This window comes from Salvelinus alpinus, chromosome 19 (assembly GCF_045679555.1).
Source record: "Salvelinus alpinus chromosome 19, SLU_Salpinus.1, whole genome shotgun sequence".
Taxonomy (NCBI): domain Eukaryota; kingdom Metazoa; phylum Chordata; class Actinopteri; order Salmoniformes; family Salmonidae; genus Salvelinus; species Salvelinus alpinus.
The window spans coordinates 12,788,848-12,805,817 of NC_092104.1; the positions used below are offsets into that span (position 1 = coordinate 12,788,848).

Sequence of the window (16,970 nt, forward strand, 5' to 3'; positions counted from 1 at the left end):
GGAAATAAATCTGCCTAGGTGTGTATGTGCACACACACTCACATCAGCTCATGCCTGACACACGTCAGCTCAATCGTCAAACACACACACACACGCACGCACGCACACACACACACATGGCTCTCTCTCCCCCCAAGACCCAGGCATGGGTCTGGGGTCTGGCCCTAGGGCCTGAGCCTGCCTGTGGATGAAGCGGCAGCTGTGTCATAGGGGGAGAGCTGGGACCAGGTTTATGATGTGGGCCAACAACTTTTACAGGGGTGACACGTGCTACTGTCTTTACAGCCCATTAATCCAGAACAGACATTCTAACACACTCTGAGGTTAAACGGACCAGGGAGAGACATGACGCTTGGATCCAGATGACTTGAAGTCAGATAACAGACTTCTCAGTGCTTTAATGTGCTCTACGACACGAGTATGTAGAAAGCAAATGGGTGAGTATGTACATTCCGTATGTAGATCACATAAAATGACACCAAGGAAGTAACATAATGAAACTGTTAAATACAGTTAACTTAATATTGCGGTCATTGATTTATCTCTGGAGGAAAATATATGTCTACTGTTGTATTGTATAAACACAGACCTGGATTTAAAATACTATTTCAAATATCTAAAATACTTTTACATACATTCGAAGTAAGTATTCAGATATGTTTTACTTGAAAAGACAAGTAGTTTAATATATATATATATATAATATATATAATGTACACTACACAACCAAAAGTATGTGGATGCCTGCTCGTCGAACATCTCATTCCAAAATCATGGGTTGGTCCCCCCTTTGCTATTATAACACTCTTCTGGGAAGGCTTTCCACTAGATGTTGGAACATTGCTGCGGGGACTTGCTTTCATTCAGCCACAAGAGTATGCTATAGGGTTAAGATTTCCCTTCACAGGAAATAAGGGGCCTAGCCCGAACCATTATTCCTCCTCCACCACACTTTACATTTGGCACTACGCATTCGGCAGGTAGCGTTCTCCTGGCATCCGCCAAACCCAGATTCGTCCGTCGGACTGCCAGATGGTGAACCGTGATTCATCACTCCAGAGAACGCGTTTGGCGGCGAGCTTTACACCGCTCCAGCCGATGCTTGGCATTGCGCATGGTGATCTTAGGCTTGTGTGCGGCTGCTCGGCCATGGAAACCCATTTCATGAAGCTCCCAACGAACAGTTATTGTACTGATGTTGCTTCCAGAGGCAGTTTGGAACTCGGTAGCGAGTGATGCTAAGGACAGGCGATTTTTTACGAATTACGCGCTTCAACACTCGGCGGTCCCGTTCTATGAGCTTGTGTGGCCTACCACTTCGTGGCTGAGCCGTTGTTGCTCCTATAAGTTTCCACTTCACAATAACAGCACTTACAGTTGACCGGGGCAGCTCTAGCAGGGCAAAAATTTGACGAACTGACTTGTTGGAAAGGTGGCATCCTGTGACGGTGCCACGTTGAAAGTCACTGAGGCCAGTAAGGCCATTCTGCTGCTAATGTTTGTGTATGGAGATTACATGGCTGTGTGCTTGATTGTATACACCTGTCAGCAACGGGTGTGGTTGAAATAGCCGAATCCACAAAATGTGGGGTGTCCACATTTGTATATATAGTGTATTTGGAAATACACTTGGAAAGTATTTGACATTATTTTCAAATACTTATTTCAAATACTATTTTCAAACACCTGGTATAAATTCATGGGACTGTATTTGAGTCAGTATATTTGAGTATTTGAAATACAATTTGGCAGACTAATTGTTTTTTTACAAATAAGCATTCAAATACTCAAATATAAATACTTGTTTTGGGCTGTGCATTCAAAAATACTCCAATTGACAAAAAAAGTATTTTAAATACCAGATACTCAAATACATATGTATTTGAATCCAGGTCAGATAAACAATACCCAAAACAGTGAATGGAAATGCCAGTGCAGGGCTGAACGGCACTATAATCGACCTGCATCAGCCTTCTGTCAGAACCAGTGACAGGCAGCTCCCCTTGGGAAAACAGTCGTTCATTGGACCCTGGGACATTCAACCAAGAACATTCATCTTGATTTCCTCATCAGTGCCACTACCCTTTCCACAGAGGGTTCTACATGGAACCCAACAGAATTCTACCTGAAACCAAAAAAGGTTCTACCTGCAACCTAAAAGGTTTCTCCTATGGTTACAGCCGACAAATCATTTTGGAACCCTTTTTTCTAAGAGTATACTGCACTGCTATCTACTGAACTGCACACTACAGCACCTTCACACCTTCCCTGCTGCCTACGCTGTGCTGAGGGTCAGTTCCCCACAACACAAAGGCTCCTTTGATGGCGGCTCAGGCACCAGGCACCATGCCTCCCTGCAGGGCTGGGGGATATCTTCCTCAGGCAGGCACGGCTTTCTTTGAGTGCTAGCCGGCTAGCCGCCCGCAGGCTTGACGACTGAGCTTAGGAACGCTGGTGTGAGGCTCTCACGTGTATGAAGAGGAAGAGGTGAAGGAAGAGTTGAGTTGAGACAGGCTGCCCACAGTCAGACATGACACCTCTCTGTCAAGAGAAACGGGCTGTTAGCGTTAGTGAGGTAGCTCACGTTCACACAGCACCGACCGCCACCAACCCTTTACTGCAGTAGCTGAGCTGTAATTATGAATGGGGGATGGCTATACGTCTAGACGACTCACGATTACGCCTCACATATCTGTGTCAAAGGTGACAGGTCAAATGAGTTCAATGGCCTCTAAAGGTTAGGTTTCACTATTACGTCAGTCCCCTGGAAACAGGTTTCATTAAATCAGTATTTACCATCCAGAGCCACCAAGGTCATTTGTAAAGGTTCATGAAGGTCACAGAAAATAAGTTGTGTTTAGTACAATGTCATTGCACTGTTTAAACAGTTTCTCATGTCTTTGTCAATATTAGAAGAATCAAAATGTTCCCCCATCTGTTGATGTTTGCTGAGCCACGACCCAGAGAGCAGAGCTATCCATATCCAGCTGACAGGCAGGCAGCAGCTCAACCACTTCTTTTAGACATCATACAGTCTTGGGGGCAAATTCTAACTTCCACTTAAGTTCCATTTTCACTTAGTCTCCTATTGACGCCTAGATAACACCTACAGCATCATAGTGTAAAATGAGGTGCAGCATCAAAGGTTCAACATTCACCTTCTGCTACCATTTCTGTCAAGCCGTCTATGCAGACAATGTGACTCATACGTTTGATAAATCCAACGTCTCCACCACACAGAACGCACTGCAACTGCCTCTGCAACGCAATGCTGCAAGGCAAACACAGCGTTCCATTGGAAATGAATGTACTTCTGGTGTACCAATACGCAATGCCGCTTTCGGTGTGATCGAGGCGTTAAGATGAACCCAATACAGTACAGATACTGCACCACCAAGTCACTCAGGAATCATTCAGTCCACAATGAATTGGAGTGAGTTGTCTGGCAATCCGGGTCTCTGGCTCTTGATCATGATCATGAATGAACGGCTTGAAGGTAGTGTACTGGTGGGAGCTGGTAGTGAGCTCCAGTCTGGCTCTTAAATGCCTTTAATAAGACGGGGACAAAGCTCTCTTTCTTCAGTTAAAGAGATTGGGTTCCCACAGCCTACCCCTCTGAGGACCCAGACCAGCCCCCGACCTCCAGCCCTCAGTCTCCGGCCTCCAGCCCCCGGCCTCCAGCCTCCAGAAAGTAGCACAGTCTCATAGACTACGGCTGGTAGCTGATACACACACGTATGCAGGCAGACACACACATGCGCACATACCTACGCAAACACACGTACAGTCACACACACTACCTAGAGAAGTCAGTCTGAACAGGATCGCTGAACAGACAGTAAACTCCTTCACTCATATGTATTATCTTGCTGAAAATCCCTGAAAAGCTGAAAAATGGAAGAGATGATTCCATTATCATCGTGGGAAAGAAACAATATCTTCTGATGCTCTAATCTAAAAGAGACACTCCTGATCCATTGATAAATCCTTAGATATCTCGGTGGAGGGATTCAGGCTTGCTTCCTACTGAGTAAAGTCTAATAAACATCCATTTTAATATGACATGGATTACATAGGTCCTATGTTCAAAGGTTGTTCCAGCTGCTCTACAGACCAAACCATGGCCCTAAGAGAGGTCACAGGGAGTTTAAACACAACAACAACATAAATATTCAGAGAAACATAACATGTCTTTGTTTTGTTCTATTATTCACAACATGAGCATATTCTAACTCATATAAAGCGCTGCTCATTTTACTAAGGCAAGAAACACTGACTGAGTATGGAGCCGCAAGTGGAGAAGCATGGCAATGGTGAACGATTTAATTTAGAGCACTAATACACTGGAAGCATTCATACAAATAGAAGTAGCCTAACATAGAGGCCAAGTGAAATTATACAACAGGTGGGTCTAATCCTGAATGCTGATTGGTTAAAACCGCATTCCAGCCGGTGCCTATTCCACAAGCACTAGTGGTGTATAAATACCCAATAGTATGCTACTTAATCTAACCAATCCAGAGTTGTTTCTAAGTTTCACATAACGTATTCATTCTTTAACACCTGAATTGCTCCTGTATATACCCCATACAATGAAAACCTTGTGTGTTTCCCTTAATGAATGTAGGTTTCACTCACTAATTTGCCTTCGGCTCCACTGACTATCATAGTCTTACAGCTATTTGCTTTCCAGCTTTAGAGGCGTACCTTGGCAGCAGACACACACAGTGTGATCAGAGCCAAAGGAAACTGAACCTAGGGTGAATAATGCTCCATAATCCAGAGATGTTATTGAGAGCTTTATCATAATTCTCTATAAACCCCTCTGTATTAAGACACTACTAATGGTGTTATCTTAAAGGGATACTATGGGATTTTGGCAATGAGCCGCTTTATCTACATCACTAGAGTCAGATGAACTCGTGGATACCATTTTTATGTCTCTGCGTGCAGTTTGAAGGAAGTTGCTAACTAGAGCTAGCGCAATTGCTTACTAGCTGGTACCTAGACTGGTACCATAGACTGGAATACCGTATTCCAGTCTATACCAGCTAACGCTAGTAAGCAATTGCACTAGCTCTAGAATGGGAGGGTTGGGAGGGTTTTTATCATTTATCATTTATCATTTGTCATTGGTTTTAGTGCCAGGGTTTTTTGAGGTCCACTGAAACCCTTAAAAAAAAGAAGCTCTTTCTTTCCAGGGGCCCCCTGGTTAAGAATCACTGTTTTAGTGTACTCCAAGAGGAACAGGAACACAAACAAGGGAAACTCACCCGAGGCCCCCTCTTCCCCGGCGTCCCTGGCTTCCCAGGAGGTCCTTGAAGTCCCTAGAAGGGGGAAAAAAGATGTCATTAAAGCAGGAAGTGAGTAAGAGCACTAACAGACTGTGTACAGGAAGTGGATTGAATTGATTGAATGAAGCCACGTTTGAGAACAGAACTTGAATGAGATACAGTTCCATGGAAGAGTTGGCACTTGGAAGAGTTTGAGAGTTGGAAATGTAACATACAATCCACATAGTGGCATGTCATCACTAGCTGAGCTAACTGCCCTCATTACACTGGCAGTAAAACACCTATCAATCCACCCAGCACGGTTATACTCGGCTGGATCCAAAGTCATTTTCAGGAGCTGCATATCGAAACAAGGCTTCGTTCTTTTCCCTGCCATTCTGCAAGCATAGCCTGTTACATTCAACACAGCTTAGTTTCAACTTGGATCAGTGCTAGCGAACCTCCTTTGTTAGGTCTTGGGTTTAAATGTTGGCAGTGTGGTTGAGAGCGTATTGTTAAGCCAGCTACGGCTCACTCCCACTGAAACCAATATTATTCCAATTCCAAAACCACTCCAGTGCTTGGATGTGGAAGTGTGAGTCATTGTGCTGGCAGGGAGGCCTGGACTGTGGACCGGGGCCTGCGTTAGTCGGTTCCAAACACACTCTTGTTAATTACGAGCATCAGCTAGCTTTAAACCAATTACACACATGGATTAGCTCAGCTATCAAAGGTCATTGCTAATGAGGGGTCAGAGTCTGCAAACCCAAGCAGAGAGCAGACCCTTAGTTAGGTTTGGAAATGTTAGGTTTTGATCTCATTTCTACTTTTCCACCAGGCTCATAAAACACAACGACAAGACAGGAAAGAGGAAATGAAAAACATCTTGAGAACTACGTAGGAACATACAGTAGGATCTATGGTTTTGTTAACATATAGTAGGATCTATGGTTTTGTTAACATACAGTAGGAACTATGTTTTTTTAACATACAGTACGAACTACGGTTTGTTAACATACAGTAGGAACTATGTTTTTTTAACATAAAGTAGGATCACCGGTTTGTTAACATACTGTGGCTTGCGAAAGTATTCACCCCCCTTGGCATTTTTCCTATTTTGTTGCCTGCAATTAAAATAGATTTTTGGGGGGTTTGTATCATTTGATTTACACAACATGCCTACCACTTTGAAGATGCAAAATATTTTTCTTGTGAAACAAACAAGAAATAAGACAAAAAAACTGAAAACTTAAGCGTGAATAACTATTCACCCCCCCAAAGTCAATACTTTGTAGAGCCGCCTTTTGCAGCAATTACAGCTGCAAGTCTCTTAGGGTATGTATCTATAAGCTTGGCACATCTAGCCACTGGGATTTTTGCCCATTCTTCAAGGAAAAACTACTTTCAGCTCCTTCAAGTTGGATGGGTTCCGCTGGTGTACAGCAATCTTTAACTCATACCACAGTTTCTCAATTGGATTGAGGTCTGGGCTTTGACTAGGCCATTCCAAGACATATAAATGTTCCCCTTAAACCACTCAAGTGTTGCTTCAGCAGTATCCTTAGGGTCATTGTCCTGACAGAAGGTGAACCTCCGTCCCAGTCTCAAAACTCTGGAAGACTGAAACAGATTTCCCTCAAGAATTTCCCTGTATTTAGCGCTATCCATCATTCCTTCAATTCTGACCAGGTTCTCAGTCCCTGCCGATGAAAAACATCCCACAGCATAATGCTGCCACCACCATGCTTCACTGTGGGGATGGTGTTCTCGGGGTAATGGGAGGTGTTGGGTTTGCGCCAGACATAGCATTTTCCTTGATGCCAAAAAGCTCAATTTTATTCTCATCTGACCAGAGTTCCTTCTTCCATATGTTTGGGGAGTCTCCCATATGCCTTTTGGCGAAAACCAAACGTGTTTGCTTATTTTCTTCTTTAAGCAATGGCTTTTTTCTGGCCACTCTTCCGTAAAGCCCAGCTCTGTGGAGTGTACGGCTTAAAGTGGTCCTATGGACAGATACTCCAATCTTCGCTGTGGAGCATTGCAGCTCCTTCAGGATTACCTTTGGTCTCTTTGTTGCCTCTCTGATTAATGCCCTCCTTGCCTGGTCTGTGAGTTTTGGTGGGCGGCCCTCTCTTGGCAGGTTTGTTGTGGTGAGATATTCTTTCCATTTTTTAATAACGGATTTAATGGCGCTCTGTGGATTGTTCAAAGTTTTGGAAAAACAATTATAACTCAACCCTGATCTGTACTTCTCCACAACTTTGTCCCTGACCTGTTTGGAGAGCTCCTTTGTCTTCATGGTGCCGCGTTCTTGGTGGTGCACCTTGCTTAGTGGTGTTGCAGACTCTGGGGCCTTTCAGAACAGGTGTATATATACTGAGATCATGTGACACTTAGATTGTACACAGGTGGACATTATTTATCTAATTATGTGACTTCTGAAGGTAATTGGTTGCACCAGATCTTATTTAGGGGCTTCATAGCAAAGGGGGTGAATACATATGCATTCACCACTTTTCCATTTTTTCTTTTTGTTGAATTTTTTGAAACAAGTAATTTTTTTCATTTCACTTCAGCAATTTGGACTATTTTGTGTATGTCTATTACAACAAAATACGAAAAACGCCAAGGGGGATGAATATTTTTGCAAGGCACTGTACAGTAGGAACTACGTTTTGTTAACATACAGTAGGACCTATGGTTTTGTTAACATACAGTAGGAACTACGGTTCGTTAACAGACAGTAGCAACTATGTTTTTGTTAACATACAGTAGGTTCTATGGTTTTGTTAACATACAGTAGGATCTATGGTTTTGTTAACATACAGTAGGATCTATGGTTTTGTTAACATACAATAGGATCTATGGTTTTGTTAACATATAGTAGGATCTATGGTTTTGTTAACATACAGTAGGAACTTAATGGTGGATACTGTATATAAATCCGATGGTCATAAAACAATTGTTTCTATTTGGACACTTTAACTACCCTATTAAGTCTTTAACTACCAATTTGTTTTTGTCCAGACCTTGAAGGTGAAAACACAAAAGCCAACATTTTGGGGCCAAACACTGTAGCTAAGCCTGATAGTGGAAATGCACCACAAGACTACTACCAAGACTACTTTACACAGCTAGAGAAACACGTCTTTATCGAACAAGCCTACTGTAAGTACAAATTGAGGAGACCAGTTCTCAGAGTGTGTTGCTTATTTAACTGGAAACCAGTGCTGTAAGAAGACTGTTTATGCTTTGGTGTGGTCCACAATTGAAATGACACTGACAGCTTGAAGATAGAGACCAGTGTGGGCTATGTCAGGACATGTGTAACCTGACAGATGCCAAGCTTGCACTGCAGTGGAGTTCAACAGTGTTTGAAGATTCCAATAGTCAAACCGGCTGCCACAAACCCTCAAAACAAAGCTTGCCAATAGTTCTATCTAAATTCCAGTCAATTTGTAGAATTGCGCTGCTACAAAGAACGTCTAGTCTCCAATTCTACTGACAGGAATAGAAACAAATTGTAGTTGTGGAATTCTTGGTTCTGAATGAGTGAGTTATTCTAGCTGCTGCAAACCTTGGATGATAGAACGGTGTTACATAGCAGTGGAACTTGAAAGGCATTCTAACACATTATCATGCCAGGCAGGAGACAAACTATGCCTGTCTCCCAATGGTACCCTATTCTCTACAGAGTGCACTAATTTTGGTCATTTGGGATGCAGACTATGCCTATATCCTGGTAACGTCATGGGATGCAGACTAGGCCTATATCCTGGTAACGTCATGGGATGCAGACTAGGCCTATATCCTGGTAATGTCATGGGATGCAGACTAGGCCTATATCCTGGTAACGTCATGGGATGCAGATTAGGCCTATATCCTGGCAACGTCAGCCTTGACCAAGCATGCGGCGAATACAGCCCAGCATCAATTGTAGGCTAGCTCTCCAATAAACATGTTTCTCCCACCTTTAAGCGGCTATGACGTACATAGCCGTGTGGATTCCCTCACTGCAGAAGTACGAGCGGAAAGAATTGCCAACGCTGCTCTGTTCGGTCAAGTATGACCTAACGCTGGGGCTCTCTGGGCTTCAGTTAACAATGGAAAATGTGGGTAACCATCATCTGTACCCCAGACCAGTGAATTGCCTCACAGCAGGGCCTGCATAATGTCCTCAATATAACAAACAAAGGCCATTATATTAAAACTGTAAACTATGTCATACTTTGACTACAAAGTATGTTCTGAAATTTCTGACAAAAAAAATCTGACATCAGTATTTGATTTAACTTTGGACAGAGTCAAGGGCAGACATTGCCTTAGCAGCACAAGCATGTATTATTATCAAGTACATCAACATACAACATTGTGAGAAGAGGGACACCACAAAACACATGAAAACACCTGAAATAGTCCGTGACACGGGGACACATGGCCAAGGCCAAGAGTGTCAAAAAAGACCAATAACTCCCATTTCATGAGATCTTTAAAAACAAGTACAGCCTCAAGCCCTGCCATCCTACCTGGGCACCATAACATTCCAAGGTTACAATAAGAACAAATTACCTATATGCTATGAGCTATCAATGGTCTGTTAGGAGCTGTACAGTCATGCTTGTTATAGTTTTCAAAGTTGTTGAAACATCTGACTTCATAACATTTCTCATTTGTCCTCTGGGAATCCATGTATCATTTTCATCGCTTTCACAAGACGAGAAGTCTTCACTTCAATCCAAAAACATTGAAGCACACATTTTAAAATTACACCACAGGTTTGAACTAACTCAACAAAATGTACAGAAAATCTTCATCTGACAAATCACACACTCAACAAATCCATATCGCCGTAAATTGAATTATGATTATCAGGTCAAGCGTTCCTGTCACTCTAATTAGGCCCCACTTCATAAAACGGTTAAATGTTCCGAGGCATTTTGTCCACCATGACCTCTGATCCTGCTCTAAAGGTCAAATTTTTTCCTCCTGGGAGGAATCTCTCGCCCCGGCGTCAGGCCCTCAGCTCAGACACACAGACCGCTGGCTGGCATGGCCCTTCTGTTGGCCTGGCTATTTCTACCTATCCCGCTAAAAAGGAAATCTCACATTAGCAAGCAAGCACCGGTAGCTAGCACCGGCCCGCCAGTCTTTCATACTTGGGGGGAGGGGGGCACTAGCGAGCAGGCTATAGAGAAGGTAACGTTTTAGTGAGCTCCTACTAAAACACAAGATAGAATCAAAAAACTGAAAGTGAAAGATGGAGCCTCTGCAATATGTTATGTAAAATGAACAGATGCACAACTGAAGGGCAGTTTACAAGTAAAAGTGACACTTCTAAGCCTTGTAATTCCCAATAAAAGCCTGCAAAGACACTTTTCTCAGTCAGTGCCTTTCTGGCTTTATAGGACACACAGCCAGAACTCGGAGGGGGGGGGGGCACTTCGATGTCTGTAACCCAGGGAAGGGCTTTGACAGGGGCTTATAAATTGGATGAACCTTCCCCCAACACCCAACCACCCCTTCATCAACAGAGTGACTTAGCATCAGGCTCCCTGCTTGTTTAACACCATGGGCGGAGGAGGGATTAGAACAGTACAGAACAGAGCTCAGTGTGAAATATGGCTATCAGGTGTTCAAAGGCATCAGGCTGCTCCTGCCACGCATGCCAGGCATGTTTTAAAATGTATATATATATTTTGTTTTAACCTTAATTTAACTAGGCAAGTCAGTTAAGAACAAATTCTTATTTACAATGACGGCCTACACCGACCAAACGCTGGGACAATTGTGCGCCGCCCTATGGGACTCCCAATCACGGCCGGGTGTGATACAGCCTGGATTCGAACCAGGGACTGTAGTGACGCTTCTTGCAATGAGATACAGTGCCCTAGAACGCTGCGCACACACACACCTCTATTTAAAAGACATGTTCTTACCGCGGGTCCTGGTTCCCCCTTTAGTCCAGGTGGTCCCGGCCCAGCCAGCAATGAGAACTGGGTCGGTTTCAAGTCCCAGGTTTGGAAGCCATCTGTGGCAGGCGGAGTGACAGGGATAAATGAGGTGTGTTTGACAGCCTCCACATTGGTCACTCTGGGCTCAGGATTCTGTGCAGCCAGAGCGGTCAGCTGCTTCCTCTGTACGAAGAGGACAGAGGTGTTTGAAGAAGAAGCAGAAGAAGAAGAGCCTTGTTTGGATGCTGCCGTGGTTTGGTGGTCTGGCTTCTTCTTTGGTGGCGTTGTTGTGGTAGAAAGAAGTGGTGCAGCAGCCAAACTGCTCCCCGTGGGTTTCTGGGTTTTAACACCTGGTTCCATTGCTGTGCTCTTTTTAGCTAAACTGTCGCCACAGGACGTTGGCATTGGGGATGTTTGTGTTTCGCTGGTCCTGAGGGGTACAGTAACAGTTTGGGTCGTGGCCACTACGGGGCGCTTTAATCCCGGCCTGGACGTTGTCGGGGCGACAGTCACAGGACGAGACAGGGACATAGTTCCAGGCTTTGGTGTCACAAAACTCTTACGCACAGAGAGGGTTGGCACCACTGTGGGGCGGTTAGTTGGGACAATAAGCTTAGTCCTGGTTCTGTCCTCAGTCAAGGCCAGATTAGGGCTGGGGGCCTTCCTGGGTATTTCAGTCGGCATTAGAGGGGTGAGGAGGGTGACAGTAAGGTTTGGGTCTGAGGGGATCAGAGGTAGCAGGGATGGGAGATTTACGGGCCTGTAGTTGTCGGCCTCCCTGCACTGTTTCTTAATGTACTTACAATAGTTATGAGCTGCCTTGGCAGAGGGGTAAATATCAAACTGGCAAACGGCACCCTCAAACTGCACCGAGTTCTGGGCCATCTTACCCAAGAGGAAAGAGCCCTCGGGATCCAGGGCCTCCTCTTTTTTAGAATGCAGATCTGCATGTACACTAGTCTTCCCACAAGAAGTATATAACGAGACCCTCTGGCCTCGGATGTCCAGGGCCAGGTTATGCCACTGGCCGTTGTGAACGTCATAATCGAAACTGACCAAGTCCCTCTGGCCCACGTAGACCAGCACCTTCCCCAGGATGAACTGGACCCCCAGCTGCAGTCTCCTCCTCTTGGACAGGACAGTGAAGAGGAAGGCGCTGTTGACGCGGTGGGAGCACAGGCTGAGGATCAGAGACAGGTTGGTGGTGGGGTAGGAGGCATGGGGTAGGACGGATGACAGTGGGGCCTGGACCCGGGCCCGTTGGGTGAGGATGACCCCAGACTTAAAGGGGATGACCCCCTGGGGTGCGAAGCGGGCCCCTGTGGACGATGCACCTCCTCCGGTCCTCGTCCCTGTAAGCCCCAGCTGCTGTAGAACGTCCACATCTACAGAGGAGCAGAAGAAACACACCATTAGGCAGATCACATGACCATAGCTCATTTAGAAGATGTGAAAGACATATTCAGAAAAATGGAAACTCAACTGGTGAAAAATCAAGTGTTTCAGACACAAAGACTCAACATCAGGCTGTTTATAGACAGCTTCCAGATGATGTCAGATTACAGGTTGTATTTGGAGGTGTGATGTGACAGCAAAGTGACATCGTATTTATGTTGATGTTTGCCTTTTTCTGTCTCCTCTCACTACAGATTGACTTATAGTGATGTCGACTTCACAGAGGAGACCTTGTTATAAACTAGGACATGATCCAGGCGTTCAGCCATCTTTCCAGGATTTCTCCCAGACAAAGAGACTCTTCTGAGTTACTGAATTTACATAATGTGTTTGGTTTAATTCAGTAGTGGCATTTAGACGTTGTCAAAGTCAAACGTTGGCAATATGTTCCATCAATCATGACATCAAGATGAGACAGTGAAACTGCGATTCATTGTGAACAATTGATTTTCTGATATCAGACATCACTCATTCACTAAAATAGGTAGGGGGAATAGATTTCTGATACAGACTGAAGTCTCAAAGACAGTGTTCCTCGTACTCAAGTATCAAGATCAGTTCATCCAAGGTCTTACCAGCAACAACTGTTTATGCATACATGTGGGATATATTTACAATGTGATTTCAGGCTTTGTGCCAATTCTTTGAATGTGTGACCTACAACAACTAAAAGAGCAGGGGTCACAAGAGTTGATCACAGACATTTCAGCATCGCATTAGTGGAAACCAAGACAGTTCTCAGGGAAGACCTGCTTGTAGCTAGATATGTTTGAGTTGTTTCTGGGACAATTTTAGCATTTTAGCTAACCCTAACGCTTTTCCTAACCTGCCACATTAATTGTCCTAACCTGCTGCATTAGTTCTCTTAACCTGCTATGAAAAGTCACTTCTGCTCGTCAAAACCAGAAGTTCTGCCCTGAGAATACTCTTTGTTGGTCCTTATCACCTTTTAACGGTCCAGTGGAATGAGTAGAGGTTTGTAGAGGCTAAGGTTAAAAACACTATGCAAAATCTAATTAACTGATTTGATTTCTTCATTAGAACTGAATTCGATTTTTTTATGTGACCAAATAAATGAAACACTGCAAGCCCGAGTCCAAACTGGCAGCTCCCTGACTAAAATGTGGAAATCCTGTGGCAAAAACCGCTCATGAAGAGATAGCCAGCGATCTCCACTGGGGCTGTGCATCAACGTCCAACTCCACCAATGGCCCACAGATTATGTAGCTATTATGTCAGTCTTTGTTAGAAAAACCTCTTGAAACAGAAGCTCAACGGCTCCCTGGAGAGAGGACAGTGATGGTGGTTTTTAACAATGAAGGAAATCTGCAGATCTACAAAGCAGACAGAAAACCTCCCTTTCCTTTGTCTGGAAATGAACAATGTGTTCTGCTGAGTACGGTGTAAAAATGACTGGAACTGACTGAGACAGGAGGCCAGGATTAAGCGGTTATTGTATTGTGGAAACTTTACAGTAGCCTGTATGTTCCAGGTTTTAATTACAATCTCATGGGAAGGAATAGAGATTATAGATAATTGTTGTAACCATATGCCGGTTAAACGTATAGTGCTTTGTGCTAAGTGTTAGTGACTGCATAAATGTTTTAAGATGTTCAAATTTCAAATGAGTACTTATGTCAGACCCTGACCCCCAAACCAGGACAGGAAGAGCTCTACAGGAAGTGCTCTAAAGGAAGTGCTCTACAGGAAGTGCTCTACATTCTACATATTTGTGAAACTGGTAAGAAAGGCATGCTGGTAAGAAAGACATTCAGCTTAAAGAAAGCAGCTTTACTTACAGGAGATCAAATGGTCCAGAAGGAAAATCGAATAAATCAGATGAGTTGTTGTAGCAAAACCTTCAACACTTGTTACAACATTGTTACAACATTGTTACAACGTTACACTTGCTTTTAAATAGCTGATAGGAGATCAACCTGATACAGTCCAGTCCAGTCTATTGCTTGCCTACAGTAACTTGTGTATTTCTTTACACAAATGATCATCCTTCTTCTCTATGTCAAACTCTATGTCTATGTGGAGTAATGTAGCTGAAGTATGGTACTGTAGTAAGCCATCTGGGTACCACCAGGGACAGTGCTGGTACCATGTTGTAGTAAGCCATCTGGGTACCACCAGGGACAGTGCTGGTACCATGTTGTAGTAGGGCATCTGGGTACCACCAGGGACAGTGTTGGTACCATGTTGTAGTAAGCCATCTGGGTACCACCAGGGACAGTGTTGGTACCATGTTGTAGTAAGCCATCTGGGTGCCACCAGGTACAGTGTTGGTACCATGTTGTAGTAGGGCATCTGGGTACCACCAGGGACAGTGCTGGTACCATGTTGTAGTAAGCCATCTGGGTACCACCAGGGACAGTGTTGGTACCATGTTGTAGTAAGCCATCTGGGTACCACCAGGGACAGTGTTGGTACCATGTTGTAGTAAGCCATCAGGGTACCACCAGGGACAGTGCTGGTACCATGTTGTAGTAGGGCATCTGGGTACCACCAGGGACAGTGCTGGTACCATGTTGTAGTAAGCCATCTGGGTACCACCAGGGACAGTGTTGGTACCATGTTGTAGTAGGGCATCTGGGTACCACCAGGGACAGTGTTGGTACCATGTTGTAGTAAGCCATCTGGGTACCACCAGGGACAGTGTTGGTACCATGTTGTAGTAGGGCATCTGGGTACCACCAGGGACAGTGTTGGTACCATGTTGTAGTAAGCCATCTGGGTACCACCAGGGACAGTGTTGGTACCATGTTGTAGTAGGGCATCTGGGTACCACCAGGGACAGTGTTGGTACCATGTTGTAGTAAGCCATCTGGGTACCACCAGGGACAGTGCTGGTACCATGTTGTAGTAGGGCATCTGGGTACCACCAGGGACAGTGTTGGTACCATGTTGTAGTAAGCCATCTGGGTACCACCAGGGACAGTGTTGGTACCATGTTGTAGTAGGGCATCTGGGTACCACCAGGGACAGTGTTGGTACCATGTTGTAGTAAGCCATCTGGGTACCACCAGGGACAGTTTTGGTACCAGGTTGTAGTAAGCCATCTGGGTACCACCAGGGACAGTGCTGGTACCATGTTGTAGTAAGCCATCTGGGTACCACCAGGGACAGTTTTGGTACCATGTTGTAGTAAGCCATCTGGGTACCACCAGGGACAGTGTTGGTACCATGTTGTAGTAGGGCATCTGGGTACCACCAGGGACAGTTTTGGTACCATGTTGTAGTAAGCCATCTGGGTACCACCAGGGACAGTGCTGGTACCATGTTGTAGTAGGCCATCTGGGTACCACCAGGGACAGTGCTGGTACCATGTTGTAGTAAGTCATCTGGGTACCACCAGGGACAGTTTTGGTACCATGTTCTAGTAAGCCATCTGGGTACCACCAGGGACAGTGCTGGTACCATGTTGTAGTAAGTCATCTGGGTACCACCAGGGACAGTGCTGGTACCATGTTGTAGTAAGCCATCTGGGTACCACCAGGGACAGTGTTGGTACCATGTTGTAGTGAGTCATCTGGGTACCACCAGGGACAGTGTTGGTACCATGTTGTAGTAAGTCATCTGGGTACCACCAGGGACAGTGCTGGTACCATGTTGTAGTAGGGCATCTGGGTACCACCAGGGACAGTGCTGGTACCATGTTGTAGTAAGTCATCTGGGTACCACCAGGGACAGTATTGGTACCATGTTGTAGTAAGCCATCTGGGTACCACCAGGGACAGTGCTGGTACCATGTTGTAGTAGGGCATCTGGGTACCACCAGGGCCAGTGCTGGTACCATGTTGTAGTAAGCCATCTGGGTGCCACCAGGGACAGTGTTGGTACCATGTTGTAGTAGGCCATCTGGGTACCACCAGGGACAGTGCTGGTACCATGTTGTAGTAGGGCATCTGGGTACCACCAGGGACAGTGCTGGTACCATGTTGTAGTAGGGCATCTGGGTACCACCAGGGCCAGTGCTGGTACCATGTTGTAGTAAGCCATCTGGGTGCCACCAGGGACAGTGTTGGTACCATGTTGTAGTAGGCCATCTGGGTACCACCAGGGACAGTGCTGGTACCATGTTGTAGTAGGGCATCTGGGTACCACCAGGTACAGTGCTGGTACCATGTTGTAGTAAGCCATTTGGGTACCACCAGGGACAGTGCTGGTACCATGTTGTAGTAAGCCATCTGGGTACCACCAGGGACAGTGCTGGTACCATGTTGTAGTAGGGCATCTGGGTACCACCAGGTACAGTGTTGGTACCATGTTGTAGTAGGGCATCTGG

At 45.1% G+C, this 16,970-nt stretch overlaps 1 protein-coding gene across 2 annotated transcripts in view; it reads right to left on the bottom strand.

Annotated features, from left to right (window-relative positions):
* Window positions 1-16,970, bottom strand: part of LOC139545028 (collagen alpha-1(XXVII) chain B-like) — a 96,891-nt gene that overhangs the window by 72,677 nt on the left and 7,244 nt on the right. For both annotated transcript variants that reach the window (XM_071352362.1, XM_071352364.1), the window contains exons 3-4: window positions 11,210-12,609; window positions 5,274-5,327 (exon numbers count right to left, since the gene is read on the bottom strand). In XM_071352362.1, the coding sequence (XP_071208463.1) occupies window positions 5,274-5,327; window positions 11,210-12,609 (1,454 nt within the window). The remainder of the gene's footprint in view (window positions 1-5,273; window positions 5,328-11,209; window positions 12,610-16,970) is intronic.